This window comes from Thalassophryne amazonica, chromosome 9 (genome assembly GCF_902500255.1).
Source record: "Thalassophryne amazonica chromosome 9, fThaAma1.1, whole genome shotgun sequence".
Taxonomy (NCBI): domain Eukaryota; kingdom Metazoa; phylum Chordata; class Actinopteri; order Batrachoidiformes; family Batrachoididae; genus Thalassophryne; species Thalassophryne amazonica.
In genome coordinates this window covers 88,831,243-88,844,144 of record NC_047111.1, presented here as the reverse complement: position 1 = coordinate 88,844,144, position 12,902 = coordinate 88,831,243, and the positions used below count along the sequence as shown (strand labels likewise).

The window sequence follows — 12,902 nt, the reverse complement described above, 5'->3', positions numbered from 1 at the left end:
ATCAGTCAATCCAGTCATCACTCATCACGCCTCTTTGACTAAAACAAACCACTCCGGCAAACTGGATCATCTGCATGGGTCACTGGAGAGAGGATAACCGGTTTTCAAAGACAATCCAATGTTCAGTAAGAGCTTGGTGTAAAAGGCATATTAAACACAAGAAGTAACAGATGTCAGGACTCAATCTCACTGAACATGAAGAAAGAAAATGACAGAATGAAGGAAAGCTATTTTAAAATACTGACATCAGTGGCCACATGCTGTGTGGAAGAAAAGTTCAGCCCAGGAACACCACAGACACACCCACCAACTTTTAAGGCCCATATTTTCTACAGCATGTTTTCAGTCTCCTACTTTTAAGCAGATATGCTTGGAAGAGTAGAATATTTAAATCAACTGTGTTCGAGTATGGGACAAACAACAAAAGAATACAGCTAATGGACAAGAAGGAAGCATTTAGAGAAACAAAAGTAGGGAAACAAAAGCAATGCAAAGACTTCAAAATATAACAAGCCTAACAAAGTCTTTAATGCTGTCAGAATTGTCATCCATGTAAAAATACTTATAGGTTACAATCTAAAGCAAAGGAGAATCAAATTGTGATGGTAGGTTCAAGATGCCCTTCAACGTCTAAAGCATCAATGAATCAGTCCAAGGCAGCACAGTGAGAGAAGAAAGAAAAATAAAAATCATGGCTTTAGCTTGAACAAAATATCTGTGTGTGAGCAGCACTGCAAGATAAAACAAAATGACAGTATCTCAATTCTATCAGCAATTGTTTGTTTTGTTTTTTTTTTCCAGACAAGGAAATTTGGACATTACAACAAAAAAAAAAAAGGAAATAATTAAAATAAAAATAAAACAATGGCTGACTCAGTTCTCATTGCAACCCTTCAATTAATTAAACATTATCTGGTATATGTACATGAATGTTGTAATCAATTACCAGCAGTAACTGTTTCGCAATCTAAAATAATACAAAAGTAAATAAAAAAAATGCTGCCCAAAAGACATGAAGATCATCTCAGCATTAAGATTATTTTATTTTTTAATGTGTCATGCAACATGAGACCTGCAGCTAGTTAACCTATCTGATACAACAGCTGTATTTTCATATCTTCCATGTGGCCTACCCTGGTTTCAGTAGACTAGCAGGACGACTGTCATTTCTACACCCAGAGTTAAGTTTCCATAAAATTGTGCTTTTCTCAACTCAAACAGTAGCCTGCAAATCAACTACTCTGAAAACTTGTACAACCCCAATTCCAATGAAGTTGGGACATTGTGTAAAATGTAAATAAAAACAGAATACAATGATTTGCAAAGCTCGTGACGTCTACAAAAAGCACAACCTGCCTATTTGATCCTATACCAACAAAATTGTTTAAGGACCTGTGGCCCGTTCTTGGGTCTACTGTGTTGGAAATTGTTAATCTTTCATTAATCTCTGGTTCTGTTCCTGGGTGTTTTAAATCTGCAGTGATTAAACCATTGCTTAAGAAATCTGGTCTTGACCCTGGTGTATTTAGTAATTACAGGCCGATATCAAATCTGTCTTTCTGTTCTAAAATTCTGGAAAAAGTGGTCTCATGGCAGCTTGTAGACCATCTTACTGAGAATGATCTTTTTGAGCCACTTCAGTCTGCTTTCAGAAAACATCACTCCACAGACGCAGCACTTACCAGAGTGGTGAATGATTTTCTGTGTGCAATGGATTCGGACACCACAATGGTTTTAGTGCTCTTGGATCTTAGTGCTGCGTTTGATACTGTGGATCATCGTGTTTTACTTGATAGGCTGGAAAATTACTTTGGGATTACTGGAAGTGTTCTTGCTTGGCTGATGTCATACTTGTCCAGTCGTTCTTATTGTGTTGTGTATAATAACACTACTTCTAGTCTTGGTAAAATGAAATTTGGGGTTCCACAGGGGTCTGTGTTAGGCCCCTTGGGCATATTCTGCGGCATTACGGGATTGCCTTTCATTGTTATGCTGATGATAATTGTACATGCCGGTAACTGCTGGTAATCTTGCCCATATAAAAGCCTTGGAAGATTGCCTTATATCTGTGAGAAGTTGGTTGTCTAGTAATTTCCTACTCTTGTATTCTGATAAGAGTGAAATGATGGTTCTTGGTCCAGCTAGACATCAGCAGCATTTTGACCAGTTGGCGCTTAATTTTGGTTCATGTGTTGTGCATCATACGGACAAAGTGAGGAATCTTGGAGTACTTTTCGATCCTACATTGTCTTTTGGTCCCCACATTAGAGACATTACGAGGACTGCCTTCTTTCATCTGCGAAATGTGGCAAGGATTCGTCCCATCCTGTCTATGGCTGATGCTGAGACTTTGATACATGCGTTCATTTCTTCCAGACTGGATTATTGTAATGTTTTATTTTCTGGCCTGCCGCAGTCTAGCATTCGAGGATTTCAGTTGGTACAGAATGCTGCTGCCAGACTTTTGACACAAAGTAGAAGGTTTGACCACATTACTCCCGTTCTGGCATCCCTTCATTGGCTTCCAGTTACTGCCAGATCCGATTTTAAAGTTTTATTGTTGGTTTATAAAATTGTTCATGGACTGGCACCTTCTTACCTGGCGGACTTGGTTAAGCCCTACGTAACTGCGAGACCCTTATGTTCGCAGGGCGCAGGGCTTCTGTGTGTTCCAAGGATGAACAAGAAGTCTGTGGGGTATAGAGCCTTCTCCTACCGTGGTCCGACTCTTTGGAACGATCTACCTGCTGTTATTCGGCAGTCTGACACGGTGGAGACTTTTAAATAAAGACTGAAGACCCACTTTTTAGACTGTCTTATTAATTTAATTTGTTTGTGTTTGCTTTGTAATTTCCTTTTATTCTTCTGTGTTTTATCTTTTTGTTGTGCTTTTCTTGCTTTTAATTTTGATTTTAGATTCATTTGTGTTGTTGTGAATTGTGTGAAGCGCCTTGGGGCGACTTTGTCGTGAGTTGGCGCTATATACATTAATAAATTAGTAATTTGCAAAACCTCTTCAACCTATATTCAATTGAATACACCACAAACACAAGATATGTAATGTTCAAACTGATAAACTTTATTGTTTTGTGCAAATATTTGCTCATTTTGAAATGGATGCCTGCAACACGTTTCATAAAAACTGGGACAGTGGTATTTTTTACAACTGTGTTACGTCACCTTTCCTTCTAACAACACTCAATAAGCATTTGGGAACTGAGGACACTAATTTTTTAAGCTTTGTAGGTGGAATTCTTTCCCATTCTTGCTTATGTACAACTTCAGTTGCTCAACAGTCCGGGGTCTCCATTGTCAAATTTTGCATTTCATAATGCGCCACATTTTCAATAGGCGACAGGTTTGGACTGCAGGCAGGCAAGTCTAGTACCCGCACTCTTAATACAAAGCCACACTGTTGTAACACGTACAGAATGTGGCTTGGCATTGTCTTGCTGAAATAAGCAGGGACGTCCCTGAAAAAGACGTTGACTGGATGGCAGCATGTGTTGCTCCAAAACCTGGATGTACCTTTGAGCATTGATGGTGCCATCACAGATGTGTAAGTTGCCCATGCCATGGGCACTAACACACCCCCATACCATCACAGATGCTGGCTTTTGAACTTTGCACTAGTAACAATCTGGAAGTCTTTTTTCTCTTTTGTCCGGAGGACACAACCTCCATGATGTCCAAAAACAATTTGAAAAGTGGACTCATCAGACCACAGCACACTTTTCCACTTTGCGTCTATCCATTTCAAATGAGCTCGGGCTCAAAGAAGGCAGCAACGCTTCTGGATGTTGATGTATGGCTTTTGCTTTGCATGGTATCAATTTCAATTTATTTTCATTTATATAGCACCAAATCACAACAGCGATGCCTCAAAGTACTTCACACAGGTAAGGTCTAACCTTACCAACGCCCAAAGCAACAGTGGTAAGGAAAAACTCCCTCTGAGGAAGAAACCTCAAGCAGACCAGACTCAAAGGGGTGACCCTCTGCTTGGGCCATGCTACAAACATAAATTACAGAACAATTCACGGACAAATATACAAGAAATGCTATTGGAGCACAGGACAGGAGGATCGCCAACACAAATACAACTCCCATCTCTGGGTGGAGCTGCACCTTAAACAGAGAGGAAAAAACAGAAGCTGGCATCAGAAAGACAAAAAAAATACTGTATAATTTGCCAGCATTAAACAACAAGAAAAACAGAGAAATACTAAGGTGATCGCCGGCCACTAGCCCTAAACTTCACTAAAAGACCCAGAATTTAGGTAAAGATGAGGCCACAGCCCGCTCCAATTACTAATAAATGAGTTAAAAGAGTAAAAAGCGTAAAACATGGTAGAGTTTTAACTTGCATTTGTAGATGTAGAGACGAACTGTGTTAACTGACAATGGTTTTCTGAAGTGTTCCTGAGCCCACATGGTAAGATCCTTTACACAATGATGTCGTTTTTTTATTGCAGTGCCACCTGAGGGATCAGAAGTGGCACTGTATAATAATACTGTATAATACTGACAATTACTATTGTCAGTATTATACGGAAGAACAATACGACTGTATTACAAATGAGGAGAATTTCTCAATAATTCACTTTAACAGTAGGAGTTTGTACAAGAATTTTGGGAGTATAAAAGATTATTTAAAACAATTTGGCCAAACTTTCAATATAATTGCTATAACAGAAACTTGGCTTGCAGAAGTTGAAGATACAAACTATGAATTGGAGGGTTACGAATTCAATCATCAGAATAAAAATAATAGAGGAGGTGGAGTGGGATTGTATGTTGATAAAAGGCTTAAATACAAAATTAAAGATCAAATGACAATAGCCGTGGATCATTTTTTGGAATGTATTACAATTGAAATAGGTATGGACAAAGGTGAAAATATAATTATTAGCTGCATATATAGAGCTCCAGGCAATAAAAATTGAATAATTTCAAAATTGGATAGAGAAGCATTTTTCTCAGATGGGTAATAAGTGTGTATTTGTCTGTGGAGATATAAATATTATATCAACATAAAGTGACAAAGGATTTCATTAATACCATGTACATCTTAAATTTATATCCAAAAATGACTAGCCCCTTTAAGAATAACTTCTCAGTCAGCTACTGTCATTGATAATATATTTACTAATGATATTGACACCAAAACATCAAGTGGATGATTGATCAATGATATTAGTGACCACCAACCAATTTTTATAGTAATTGATCTAGAAGTGAGAAGTGTGATGAGAAAAAACCATATTGTACAAGACTGCAAACTGAAGAAGCTATTACTGCCTTAAAAAATGATTTACATCTGCAGGATTGGAATTCTATTCATGCAGAGCATAATGCTAATTTAGCATATGCCAAATTTGAAAAAAATATTCCTTGATATATAAAACAAGAACTGTCCAATTATACAGTACAGTGTAAATAATAAATATAAGGATTGTCCATGGATAACAACAGGGCTGCAAAAGGCTTGCAAGAAGAAAAATATGCTATATAGAGAGTTTATTAGAAAACGGGCACCATGTACATTGTTTCCTTGTTCTCTCTTTTCTGTAACTTTTTTTTGTATTGATTTTGTGGTCTGTAAAGGAGTGGTTTTTTGTTTGTTTGTTTGTTTTTTAAGCATTGGCACCTAATAAATTCAGTTCAATTCAAATTCAGTTCAAGGTCACGGGCATTCAATGTTGGTTTTCAGCCTTGCCGCTTATGTGTAGAAAATTCTCCAGATTCTCTGAATCTTCTGATTATATTATGGATTGTAGATGAAGGAATCCCTAAACTCCTTGCAACTGAATGTTGAGAAACATTGTTCTTAAACTGTTGGACTATTTTTTCAAGCAATTGTTCACAAAGTAGTGATCCTCGACCGATCTTTGCTTGTGAACGGCTGAGCCTTTTGGGGATGCTCCTTTTATATCCAGTCATGACACTCACCTGTTTCCAATTAGGTGTTCTTTGAGCATTCATCAACTTTCCCAGTCTTTTGTTGCCCCGTCCCAACTTTTTTGAAATGTGTTGCAGACAGCCATTTCAAAATGAGCAAATATTTGCATAAAAACAAAAGTCTATCAGTTTGAATTAAATGTCTTGTCTTTGTAGCATATTCAACTGAATGTAGGTTGAAGAGGAGTTGCAAATCATTGTATTCTGTTTTTATTTACATTTTGCACAACGTCCCAACTTCACTGGAATTGAGGTTGTAAAAAGAACTACAGACTTACAATATGTTATACAACCAGATAATTTATTATTCATCTACTAAAGGGCAAGCAGTGATAGTACGAAGCTGACACTACAAGAGTGCACCGTTTCACCATCAAGAGATGTCACTTGACATCCACCACAAACTGTATCTAGAAAAGAAAGAACAGTCTGCTATTATTGGATTATAAGTCTGCACACACTGAAAAGTAATTAATAATTTTGAATGCTTTGTTGTGGAAGATGGTGGCATGAATAATATCTGAGTTTACAAATTACACGAATTTCTTTAATGTTCTGACAGGACACTGAAGAATTGCCTGCAAAATTTCAAGTGTTCACAGACATTATTTCAACCACTGTCAATATCGCAACAGTTTATTTTTAAGATGTTTTAAAGGCACATTCCTAAGAAATGGATGCTGCAGCCAAAAGTATTATTAGGACACAGGAATCAACATAAAACCAAGGTCTATTTGCATACCTGTATAAAGTACATTCACCATTTTATTAAACAAACAAGTTTTATAACATGTTATAAAAATTAGAGCAAAACAAAATTTCTAAGGTATACGAGTAAATGTGTTCTGGTTGCAATACAGCTTTATTGGGGGTCCGGAGAAAATCAAACAAATTTTAAATGCAACACATTAAGCTATTACATATGCATTATGTACGTTTTGAAAAGGAAGGAAACAAATCTCGCAAAAAGTAAGCTATCGTGTATCCGGAAAGTATTTCCCAGCGCTTCACTTTTTCCACATGTTATTGTTACAGCCTTATTCAAAAACTGATGAAATTTATTTTTTCCCCTCAAAATTCTATAGACAATACGCCACAATGGCAATGTGGAAAAAAGATTTTTAAAATTTTTGCATATTTATTTTAAAAAAAGAAAAAACTAAGAAATTACATTTACAAGTATTAACTGCATTTGCCATGAAGCTCAAAACTTGAGCTCAGGTGCATCCTGTTTCCACTGATCATCCTTGAGATGTTTCTACAGCTTAATTAGAGTCCCACCTGGGGTAAATTCAGTTGATTGGACATGATTTGGAAAGGCACACACCTGTCGACATATGAGGTCCTACAGTTGACAGAGCATGTCAGAGCACAAATCACGCATGAAGTCAAAGAAATTGCCTGTAGACCGAGACAGGATTGTCTCAAGACACAAATCTGGGGAAGGGTACAGAACCATTTCTGCTGCTTTGAAGGTCCCAATGACCACAGTGGCTCCCATCATCTGAAAATGGAAGAAGTTCTGATCCACCAGGACTCTTCCTAGAGCTGGATACCCGTCTAAACTGAGCGATCGGGGGAGAAGGGCCTTAGTCAGGGAGGTGACCAAGAACCCGATGGTCACTCTGTCAGAGCTCCAGCATTCCTCTGTGGAGAAAAGAGAACCTTCCAAAAGGACAACCTTCTCTGCAGCAATCCACCAATCAGGCCTCTATGGTAGAGTGACCAGACAGAAGCCACTCCTTATCAATCAATCAATCAACTTTTTTCTTGTATAGCGCCAAATCACAACAAACAGTTGCCCCAAGGCGCTCCACATTGCAAGGCAAGGCCATACAATAATTATGAAACAGTCTACGTCTAAAGCAACATAACCAAGGGATGGTCCAGGGTCACCCGATCCAGCCCTAACTATAAGCCTTAGCGAAAAGGAAAGTTTTAAGCCTAATCTTAAAAGTAGAGAGGGTATCTGTCTCCCTGATCTGAATTGGGAGCTGGTTCCACAGGAGAGGAGCCTGAAAGCTGAAGGCTCTGCCTCCCATTCTACTCTTACAAACCCTAGGAACTACAAGTAAGCCCGCAGTCTGAGAGCGAAGCGCTCTAATGGGGTAATATGCCATGTGCCTTAGTAAAAAGGCACATGGCAGCCCACCTGGAGTTTGCCAAAAGGCACCTGAAGGACTCTCAGACCATGAGAAACAAAATTCTCTGGTCTGATGAGACAAAGATTGAACTCTCTGGCGTGAATGCCAGGTGTCATGTTTGGAGGAAACCAGGTACCATCCCTTCACTGAAACATGGTGGTAGCAGTACCATGGTGTGGTGATGTTTTTCAGCAGCAGGAACCCGCAATGTAGAGACAGCCTGGATGAAAACCTGCTCCAGAGGTCTCTTTAAGTCAGACTGGGGCGATGGTTCATATTTCAGCAGGACAATGACACTAAGCACCCAGCTAAGATGTCAAAAGACTGATTTCAGAGTGCAGACCTGAATCTGATCGAACAACTCTGTAGAGATCTGAAAATGGCTGTGCACCGATGCTCGCCATCCAACCTGATGGAGCTTGAGATGTGCTGCAAAGAGGAATGGACAAAACTGTCCAAAGGTAGGTGTGCCAAGCTTGTGGCATCATATTCAAGACTTGGGGCTATATTTGCTGCCAAAGGTGCATCAACAACGTATTGAGGAAAAGGTGTGAATACTTATGTACATGTAATTTCTTAGTTTTTATTTTTAATAAATTTGTCAAGATATTGCAGCAGGCAAGTATTAAATTTAATGTTTAATCTGCAAACAATCCATTTATTTTACAGTGCTGCTCAATAGAAGAAAACAATTTTGTTAGTTTGTTCTAACAGATCAAAGCTCAGATCTTTCCAAAGGTTAGACTATCGCTGGAAAATACAACATCAAAAACTTAAAATTTTCTCTCAAGAGATTCTCAAAGGCATAATGGGTAAACTGCAACTCGAATGCAAACTCAAGTCGATAACGATAAAAGCTAAGGAAGTGGCTTATGATTCACAAGCTATAACTGAGGAAGTTCAGGTTCAGTGTATGATCATGCAAGCCATTTTCACAGTGTATGTCTAGAATGTGTATTTGATTGCTGGCGCTCTGCTGCAGCTACGTTTTGGTCTTGTTTGAATAGACTGCAACTGAGTCTTGATGACGATGCGGTTGCTAGAACGTGCGCAGAGGTTGGGGTTCGCAGTTTTCTTTCTTCCACATCTATGGTATTTTGCAAACTTTGTGTCCGGGCTTTTGGAACCATACCTATTTTCTGGGTCATCGTCATCTTCTGCTGCCCAAGAGGGCCCAGACTGCTCGTCATCTCCTACAAAAACAATAAATAAAAATAACTATTACTCCAGCCCTTAGGAAGACTGAAGATCAGTTTTTTGACTTCAGAATGAATGTTTTATGTTGAAGCCACTACATCACTGTCAACACCCTAAAATATTTATTAAAACCAATGAAACCATCTTTCGTGTTAAATAGTGAGGATGACAAAAGAAGACTCCATGAAATTAATCGCAACAAACGTTTTATTTATTTATTTATCGAATATGGCTGTATTCCAATCATGGCACCTCAAATGTGCAGTTCAAATGTGCACACTGCACCATGAAGATAATGTTTTTTTGTTTTGTTTTTTACATTGACTGTCCATATTTGTCCATTTATCAGCACAATGGCTCTAAAATACATGGATTACAATTACAGTCGAGTTCACAAATAATTGAACAGTCACAATTTTTGTGATTTGGGAGATGAAATGAAACAAGATGTTTTTACAGTGCAGACTTTCAGTTTAATTTAAAAGGTTTAACAAAAACATCACATTAACCATTTAGGAACGGATGATTTTCAATTTGCGATATAGAGCAGCACCTACACGTGTGTGATGATGTCACAACTCTGTGTGGTTAGGGAGACACGGTTTTCGTTCAACAAAAATAACTTCAAGAAACTTTCGCTTCACTGGTTTTGAGTTGTGTGGAGGTAGGAATAGCCTTTTGAACGCTTGAATAACGATATCAGTCGCACGTCATGGAACATTCCCAGCAACGAATGTAAAGCGCCGGTCACAGCACTAACGACAGACACCGAAGCCAAAACGAAACAAGAAATCTGGACTTAGGTTGGCTTTCGGAGACATTGTTTAACCGGTTGGTCAGCCGCTCCGTGAGGCGTCATAACAAGCTGTTGTTTCTAATGACACCAAACATGCAAGCGAGAGGCTCACTAGACAGAAGTCACGGTTTCAAGATGGCGGCACAACTTGAAAATTGTCCATTACAGCCATCTGTATACATAGCGCCCCAATTTCAGATGCCATAATTGTGCAAACTAAATATAATGTGTCTGGAGTAGGCAGTTCCCAACAACCGAGTGACTGTGCAAAGAGATTTTTGAATAAAGCCACAAAGACACCCAAACAAGTCTAAAGACATTAAAGGCTCATGTGGCTGTGATTGGAGAAACTGTGCAGAGCGCAGGTTTTGTTTGTTGAATCACCAGTTATGGTGTCGTGCACAGAGGACAACGTTCTTGAAAAGGTGTGAAATTTCCGCATGTTTGCCAGAAAGCAAGAATACAGGAAGATCTTTCTTTGTGTGAAACTGTTTCTCTGAATTCAGCCCAAAAATAACAGTGAGCAACTGTTGATGTGTCTACCATACTGACATGAAACTGGGAGAAAACAAACATCTGAGGATACAGAAAGGTCATTTATACAAAGACACTAATAAAAAAAAAAGGTCTAAAAGGAGAAAAGACAAGATTTGGAAACCATTGTCTGTAAGGGTCATCACCAAACTTGTGAGACAAATGTAGGGAAGAAAAGAGCGATTTCTACAGTATAATTTTGTGTGCGGAGCCCTGCTTCCTGCATGCTCTACCCAGCCTTCACACCATGACTGAACATTCGGTAAATACACATTTGTAATGGAGTCATGTGCTATATGTACAAAAGGACAACTCTGGACAATTTAGGCACATGAGAGACACTAGCCTAAATCTGATCTATGTTCTTGTCCTGCGCTCATATGAGAAAACTGATTTACACACCTACAGTATCTATTAGCATTAAAGTCAAACTCACCAGATGATTGGTGAAATGCTGTTGTAGCCAATAAGGAAACATTTTCAGTAATTGGCTTGATCTTCTGATCATCTTCATCGCTGCCAGAGTCATTGTCATCATCATCGTCGTCACCATCATCATCACATTCGTCATCACTTGACGAAGTTGTCAACACCATTATTTCCTGCCGAGGTTTAAAGTTGGACTTGCTGGACAATATTTGCCCCTGCTCTCTAACTGCACAGTCATCCTGCCTTTTGGAGAGTTGAGGCTTCCCTATTGACCTCACAGTCTGCAAGCGTTTTATTTGCTTCTCAGAGTCTTCATCACTAGAAGAATCGCTTACACTTTCCATTCGAGGCTTGACTTTCCTTGAGTCAGACCCAGGAGAACAGTCAAGGAACTTGCGCTTGCGTCTAATATTTTCCGGAGTGTTCTTATTCAGCCAAAAGAGACATTTCTTAGCTACCTTATTTGATGCTTTATCATCCTCATCACTCTGGGGCTCATCAGATGTTTGTGTCATAGCTGCTCTTTCAACCAGAGCTGTTGGAACTTCATCTGAGTCTGAGTCATCTCTTGTTCTAAGCTCTTCTTCACCCTCTTTGGCTGGTCCTGTGCTGGGAGTTTCCTCCTGGTCGAGGTCAGTGTCAGTTTCGGCTGCTGAAAGTGGCTTTTTACCCTTGATATCACTTGGACGTCGCAGGGGTGTGGTTTTCACCCGAGGAGACCGCCTATTGCCTTGTTCCTCTTCTAGATGTACAGATTCCTTCAATGTACTAGAGATGTCACTGCTCATGTTGCTGTCAGGTTTACTACAAGCAACATCCATTTCTCCATTTCCTACCTCCTCTTCTTCCTCCAAATTAACCATTATGTGCTTGTCTATCTCTGTCTCTGCATCCGGAGCAGTGGAGGGGGGCTCCTGTTCCATAGGTACGGGTGTAAGTTGCACCACTAGTTTTTTTGTCATACTGACCACAGGCGTCTGGCTGTTCCTTTGTTCGGAATCCAGGCACTCCCCAGAGCAGCCATGGGTACTTCTCCCATGGGAAAAAGACTTAATACTATCAGTAAAGCCCTTAGAGTCTGAATCATCATCATTAAAATGTTCAGCTGCCAACTTCTGCAAGACATTCAAACATGCACCATCCGAGATATCAAGCTCTGATTCTGTCACATGATGCGTGTCAAAGTCATCATTTAAGAAACTTTCCCAACTCTCTATTGTGTCCAAGTCATTAAATTCTTCCTTAAGGCAATCCTCAAGGGCTGTTAGGGACTTCCTCAAGCCTTTCAGCACTGACAAAAAAGACTTCAGATGCAGAACGCGAACACCATGTGCTTGTTTGTTTTTTGTTACAGTGTGAATAAAATTGACAAATGTTCGATTTATAGTGTTTGCTGATTCCACTAAATGTTTGGCTTTTTTAGTCATGTCCTTTGAAATCTGCAGAGTGTTATAGTTGAACACCACACTTCCATCCATGCCACTGTGATCCCACTTATCCAGAGGAATGTTTTGTGGCAAGATGTGAAAAAGTTCAGATTTCTCTGGCTCTGCACGATTCCTCTTGCGCTGCTGCCGCCACAGATTCTCCATACTGCAAAGGACTGTGTTGCAGGCCTCCACAAGGTCAAAAAGGGGCTCTGGGCTACAGACATAACAGTACCATTTGCTCTCCAAGATACCAGACAGCTCCTTCCTCCCCAAATTCCTTAAAATACACTTCTTGCAGAAAGCATTGCTACAGAAGTCACAACAGATCAAGTTTCCTCCCTCAGCACACCATCTGCATAAGGGAGAAAAATAAACTTTATAATGTTCAAGTTAACATTGCCTATACTTGAG

The 12,902-nt window shown here is 39.4% G+C and overlaps 1 protein-coding gene and 1 long non-coding RNA gene across 2 annotated transcripts in view; one reads left to right on the top strand and one right to left on the bottom strand.

Moving 5' to 3' along the window:
• Positions 1 to 12,902, bottom strand: part of LOC117517621 (transcriptional regulator ATRX-like) — a 99,449-nt gene that overhangs the window by 32,979 nt on the left and 53,568 nt on the right. Inside the window, exons 9-10 of the mRNA XM_034178716.1 lie at positions 11,069 to 12,843; positions 9,238 to 9,298 (exon numbers count right to left, since the gene is read on the bottom strand). Coding sequence (XP_034034607.1) covers positions 9,238 to 9,298; positions 11,069 to 12,843 — 1,836 coding nt within the window. The remainder of the gene's footprint in view (positions 1 to 9,237; positions 9,299 to 11,068; positions 12,844 to 12,902) is intronic.
• Positions 239 to 11,450, top strand: LOC117517622. Its single transcript, XR_004562771.1, has 3 exons — positions 239 to 398; positions 9,010 to 9,014; positions 11,438 to 11,450. It is a non-coding gene; the product is annotated as an uncharacterized LOC117517622 (long non-coding RNA).